Below are 6,673 nucleotides of genomic sequence, written 5' to 3' on the forward strand. Positions count from 1 at the left end.
TTATTTATTTGTATTAGTAAACGGCGAACCAAAAAAACTTATGTATGTTAGTTACTTCTAATAGCGAAACGCAGCGTGATCCAAAATTCACTCCCTACAGAAAATAAATGGATGTCGTCGATAAGAAGCATATAAGAAACATAAAAAAAATGTATTTTCATAGTATAGTATAGTAAGAAATATTAGATTGGTTAACTGTTGATTAAAAAAAAACAACTTAGTTATTTAAGATTCTTGAAAGTTCCTTTTTGTTTATTTGAAGACTCCTTTTTGGTTGTCAATTTTTTAAGGCGCAAATTCTGGAATACTAAAAATCGTTGTAAAACTAAAATTTTGCAAAAGTAAACTACCCTTCTAAGAAGGGTAAAAGGTTGAGTGGTAGTAGCAGCAAGTGCGGCTGATAGTTCTTAAGAGATGTGTAAAATATTGTTGATTAAAAAAAATATTCAGCGCTTAAAATCGTTGAAAAACTAAAATTTTGTAAGAGTAAACTACCCTTTTCGAAAGGGTGAGGGGTTGAACTTTAGTGGCAGCAAATACGGCTACCAAAGTTTAATAAGATTACGTAGAATGTCTAAGTTTTATTAAAAATTACAACCTGTTCAATTATTTGGTCAGCAAAATAGGCAGACCCAAAAAATAAGCTTAGGACGGTCCACGCGGCCTTGCAATAAATCAGTTTTTCAAAGCCAAGTAGCTCATACTGGCCGCGTCCGGTCGTAAGGGCTTTTGATCATAATGAGTTGTATCATATATATTTTTTTCGTAAAACTAGATCGAATAGGTAACCCTCAGTTTTCCGACGAAAAACCCAAAAATTGTCGAAAAATCCCCTTAAAGCTCTCAACTTTGCTTCGAGCTTCAACATTAAAACTTTACGCTCTAAAATTCTACCGACTGTACGTATAAAGGTGTAAATGACTATTTTCCAAAAGAATTTGACAAAATACAAAAATTAAATAGGTAACGTTCTTGTAATAGCAATTACACTACGAGACCATAATGAAGGATAAAGCAACAGAAAAACTCAAACAGGCTAACACTGCTCTAACGTCGTCACAATTTTTAAATTTCCTTGAAAAAAACTTTGAAAAACATGTACTTAAGGCTCCAGACCCCCTGAAAGCTGGCGTATACCTATTACATGTAAATTTATTTCATTGTTCTTAGCCGCAAATTTAGACTTGAAGAGTATCTTGATGTTTGTAGTGTTTCTTTAAAGGTAAATGGAGACCAGGGAAATATTCCCGCTTTAAATAAGTTAATAGATATTTTTTTATTGAATAAAATGTGAAAATTTTAATTATTAAGATTTTTTGATAACGGTATACCGTATTGAATTAAAAAAAAAACAGTTTATAGGTAATTTAAAAATACAGTGCCCTGATATAATGCGAATTTGACTAATCCAACTGGTGTTGCACCTAAAAATGTTTTTTCTTCATCAACAAAAAAGCCGCATGAGTCCACCTTGAAACCTGTGATTTGCTCAAACTTTTCCTTTGCTTTTTCTTCATTATCAATACCCCATTGTAGAGGTTCAGGCAATTTTTTAAATTTAGACACACCTACACTATATAAGATATTTTTTACATTATTTGCTGTATTGGTTTTACATTTCATATTTATAATTCTTCCAAAATTATTAGCTGTTAATCTGTTATTTCTTTCTTTATCCCACTGCTCATTATTACGTTGACCAATTGTTTCAATAGGGATTTTTAAAATATTGCAAGCAGCCAAATCATTCAAAAACTCACTTTTTATTTTTTCATATGTTTCCATTGGCATATCTATTATGTCATCCATCAGTCGCACCATAATCGGAATCTGCACTATGAATACGAATTTTTCTTTTATTTAATTTCGCAGCTTGGGTTTCTGTGGAATTATTATCGACATCGTACAAAAGACTTGAAGATAAATTTGCAACTCTTTTTAATGCCCGCATGAACAATTCAAACAAAGAACTATTTAATAAATCAGAATATGCAACTGCATTTGTTATTTGACAAACTGTTTTACAGAAATACGAAGCGCAATTTGAATGATCACCAAAAATATGTGCGGGTCCATTTAAAATATCGTTTTTCAAGTTTTCTGTTTTTTGATGAATTGTACAGCTTTCGTTTTTCTGTATTTTATAGCTGAAATAATTGCTGTTCTAAAGTTCAAGTAATTGTTGCGCAAGAATGTTTTTATATTTATGTCGGATCGGAGAGTTTTAGCGATTTCTTTAATTTTGGTACAAAAAATTCGTAGTATGTGATATCGGCATTCAATTTTTTGAATGAAATAATTAGGTCCATAGGGTCTCGCATTACGAATTTTTTTGTAGACATGCATTTTGCATTTCCAGTTGTGGAATGTTCAAAGCTGCGCAAAATTCTGTTAGTTGAGAATAACCAGCACATATTACTACTGTGCCACAAACAACTGCTTCATTTACTTCATTTGTGTGATTTTCTTTTTTGGACTAAAAGTTCCTATTGGCCTTCACATACTACATTTGTATTTAAAAACACTTTTAAACCACAAATGTGTTTCTAGAATGTTCAAAAAACTACAAGAAAAAATGTTATGTTTTATGTTTTTTAATTCCAAAAATAAATGCCCTATGTCAACAATCCTTCGACCACTTGRAACAAAATTTTGTTCTTDACTAGTTTCTTTSTCAATAATAAACACTTCATCGTCATCGGAACTCGATTCAATTGACTRAAAACTACATTCTGCAAGACTTGATTTACTTGGAAGATCAGTTTTAGAACCTTTTCGTTGTTTTTTCCAATAATTACGCATCATTTTCGAATTTTTCTTTTTTTTTTGAAAGAAATTGTTTAGAATTATTACCCATAATTTCAATACAACGTTTTCAACAAAAAGTGATAAAAAAATTTCAAAGCACTGCGGTGGAAGAGAGCCACTAGCAAATTGCAAAGAGTCAAAAAGTAAACAAGTTAAAAATTTTAATTTAAAATGTTAAAAATGACTTTGTTTTTTATCTTAAAGCTATTTCTTTGAGTTGCTATTTATCAAAATTATGTTTTTCCCACACTTTTTTTTATTTAACTTGCGAAAACTCATTTGTCAAAGTGACATTATTGTCAAAAAATAATTATTCCAAAGTCCAAAATCAAGAGAAAAATGAACTTTTCTTTCTACTCAGCTAGAATCTGAATCTCTGAAATAAGAGAAACTCAGCGATGGTGAAATCCTGTTTGTTTACTTTATTTACATTTTATGACTAAAGGGACCAGGCACCAGGTAGAGAAGGTCGTATGATTGACAGCTGCCACAGAATAAAAGTCTAAATAGAGTATGCAACTTATAGTACACCAAATCTGAACAGTTCATTCGGTACCCTAGAGCCTTAACCACTTTTTTTAAGACAATACAAATTGAATCAAAGAATGAATTAAACTACAATATGTTCAATTATTTTCATTTTATTGAGTAACACACTACATTGTTTAAACTAATTTGTAACTAAAAGATTCTGGATTTCTGAAGATAATTCCTGGGGGTCAACAGTCGTCGACTGTGCGTCGTTACACTTCAGAGGTTCTTGAGCCAGTTGAGGACAAGCTTTCTTATGCCAATGCCAGTGCAACTTTTGGCATGTCTTATCACAATACTGTGCTACCTTACATTGCGAACACTTCTTACCAGGTTTCTCCTCCCCACAAGTATAACAAATCGGGACGTTATCAACAAAACCCCTCTGGCCATTTATGGCCGAATTGATAACACTAAGAGCTGTTGGTGTGTCTTTTCCAGTCAAAGTTGAGACCATTTGACGAAATAAAGTGCACTCTCTGTAGGGAAAATGCTTAATGCACTCTCTTAATAAAGCATCAAGGATGTCAAGAGCGCCATCAGTGCCTGGTTTTAGTACTTTTTTGCAAAAAGTCTGCAAAGTAGCATCTGGCGATTCTTGTTTGTTTTGAATCGTCATAATCTCGCCTACTATATACGCAAGGTAATACAATTTAAATGCCATGACTTCATTATTTCCGGCCCCTCGTTTCATTTCCTTATCATACATCAATTCTAACACTTTTTTGACTTTCTGCAAGTGTTGAGATAAGCCTATAAAACTATTGATATTTAAAGCGATTTTGACAGGATGTACGTTAACTTGTATTATTAGTTTATGGAAACTTTCGGAGAGGAAGGGGGGTAAGTAGGGTTCAGTCTGGACCCCCTGTACAACAGTGTAATAGTCCACTTCCGACTTGGGGATGTAATTGTTGATTATTGCGACGCACTTGTGGTGGCCCACAAAAGCTGCCATTTGGGACGCCGTCCGATTGACTGCATTGGTGACTTCGGGATGAGCCCCGGCCACGAGTAACGCCAAACACACTTCGAAATTTCCCGAAAGACCAGCGAAATGCAAAGCTGTGTAATTGTGTTGATGTTTGCAGAGGTTAGGGTCAGCCCCCTGAAAAACTTGATTTAGAATAGTGTGAAGAATTGGGTAAGGGGTACTTTACGTAGTCGAGAAGCATTTGAACCATGTCCTTGTTGCCTTTATAAGCCGCATGTTGCAACGGTGTCATTGCATTTTCGTCGAGTATGTTTACATCTGGCCGGTCGGCTAACACGGTTCGGAGTAAAACGGCGTCTCCGGATTCGATTGCAGTGAAGATTTTCTTCTCAGTGTCGGGGCTTGACATCTTGAATTAATATTTTCTTGGTTTTTCTTAAGTTATAAACATGGAACGAAAATTTTGACAGTACTGGCAGATGTCAAATAATAATTGAATATTGAATGTCACCAGATAAAGAACTAGTGTATGGTTGGTTGCATATACAGGTTGCATTAACAGATTCTATAAGTAAATTTGTAAATTACTGTAAAAAGGCGGCAAAAGTAAGGGTTTCTTTATTTTTTGCACCTCTCAAACTAAACTTGGAACACAAATTTTGTCAGAAAAACTAAATGTTATGAAATGCCACTGTTTAAACCAAAAACGAATGTATGTTTAGTATGGTGAGCCAAAAAAAAACTTTTTTTTTCTTCAGTTACCATGTATCATCCAAGATGACGAAAAAAAAATTCTGGTAAAGTTTGACCTCATAATATTAATTAATATTAAAAGGTGGCTCATCGTGATTTTTGGTTTCCCATTTAAATAACACGGAATTTTTTTTCATTTGCCCTCGAACAAATTATCGTCCAGTGAAATTCAAAACATACAGAATGTTCAGTCCAAGTCGCCCCGGCCGATAACTCCTAAACTTACTTTTATTTCTCAAAAACTAAATTTTCAAATAATACTATTCGTTCCTTATTTTCTTAGTAAATGCATCAAATTTTTTTGGCACATTCGGTGTAGCCGAAAATCCTACCAAATTTAGTTTTTCAAATGGAACACCTATGTTTTTTTGCTCGAAACAACAATAATTGGCATGAAAAATACGGTAAACCACTATTTATTACATTTTACTTCACATAATGCATTCAGAAAACAACTTAAATTTTTGAATTTTATTGCAAATTTTGCAACGTAGACGGATTTTACTTGTCAAGGTATTCATGCAAAAAGCAATATGCTTAGATACCGTTTAATTGTTAGTTTGACAAAGTCTAATTTGTCAATTAATAAATCTTATTGAGATCTTTAATAATAGATGATATTAATTACGACGAATTGGTAAATCAGTTTGAAGTGTTTTTTAAGTGCAATAAAAATAGAGCGGAAGCTGAAAGACAGTATAGAGAAAAATACCCAAATAGAGTTCACCCAAATCGTTGGAAATTTAGTCGAATTGAAAAACAACTGAGACGAATAGGATCGCTTCTTAACACTAAAAAAACTGTGGTTCTTTGTGAAGAACAAGAAAATAGAAATCTGAATGTTTTGTTATCAGTCGAAGAAAATCCAATCCTTTCCAAAATCCTTTCCATAAGAGAACTCGCTCATCAACTGACAAATTAGATTTATCAAACCAACAATTAAACTGTATACAAGCATTTTTTTTATTCACACCTTTGTTTTAAAATTAAAAATCAGGCTACGCGACCAATTTCCTTATAAAATTCTAAGATTTAAGATGTTTTGTGATTGCATTGTGTTACGCAAAATGTAATAAATAGTGGTTTACAGTATTTTTCATGTCAATTATTATTGTTTGGAGGAAAAAAAACATAGGTGTTCCATTTGAAAAACTAAATTTGATAGCATTTCCGGCAACACCGGATGTGCTAAAAAAATTTAATACATTTTGTAAAAAAAGCCAAGAATGAATATTATTACTTAAATATTTACTTTTTGAAAAATAGAAGTAAGTTTAGGTGTGATCAGCCGGGGCGACTTGGACCGAACACCTGTATACTTGTAGGGAATTAAACGGTCTACAAAAAAGGACAGATAATTTTTTGCTTAGTCGACTCGTTTAAAAGTTATTCGAGGTTAACTTCAAATGGTAAATGATGACTTTTACAATTTTTTATACCCTATCCTTAAAAACATGAAATATCATATTTCATTTCATTAGTCAAATAAAACCCGTAGTGTATGAGCAAATTGCACAGAGGCCAAAAAGTGTTAGTGACTAAGCGTGACGAATGGGGTACTATACTGGGTGCGCCAGAACTCGCGCCCCAGAGAAAAATGCCATATAAGGTGAGATACCAGGAACATGGAAAAAATGTTTAAAAATT

The 6,673-nt window shown here is 33.0% G+C and overlaps 1 protein-coding gene across 1 annotated transcript; it reads right to left on the reverse strand.

Moving 5' to 3' along the window:
- Positions 1-3,437: 3,437 nt before the first annotated feature.
- On the reverse strand, positions 3,438-4,753 carry LOC123013963 (ankyrin repeat and MYND domain-containing protein 2). The gene is made up of 2 exons (XM_044412850.1): positions 4,500-4,753; positions 3,438-4,447 (listed from the first exon to the last, which is right to left on the reverse strand). Exons 1-2 carry the CDS (start codon positions 4,680-4,682, stop codon positions 3,479-3,481), a joined length of 1,152 nt encoding a protein of 383 aa, XP_044268785.1. The 5' UTR covers positions 4,683-4,753; the 3' UTR covers positions 3,438-3,478.
- Positions 4,754-6,673: the final 1,920 nt, after the last annotated feature.

Source organism: Tribolium madens, unplaced genomic scaffold, assembly GCF_015345945.1.
Source record: "Tribolium madens isolate multiple individuals breed KSU strain unplaced genomic scaffold, Tmad_KSU_1.1 Scaffold_19;HRSCAF=116;Tcas5.2_LG9, whole genome shotgun sequence".
In the NCBI taxonomy this organism is placed as follows: Eukaryota; Metazoa; Arthropoda; class Insecta; order Coleoptera; family Tenebrionidae; genus Tribolium; species Tribolium madens.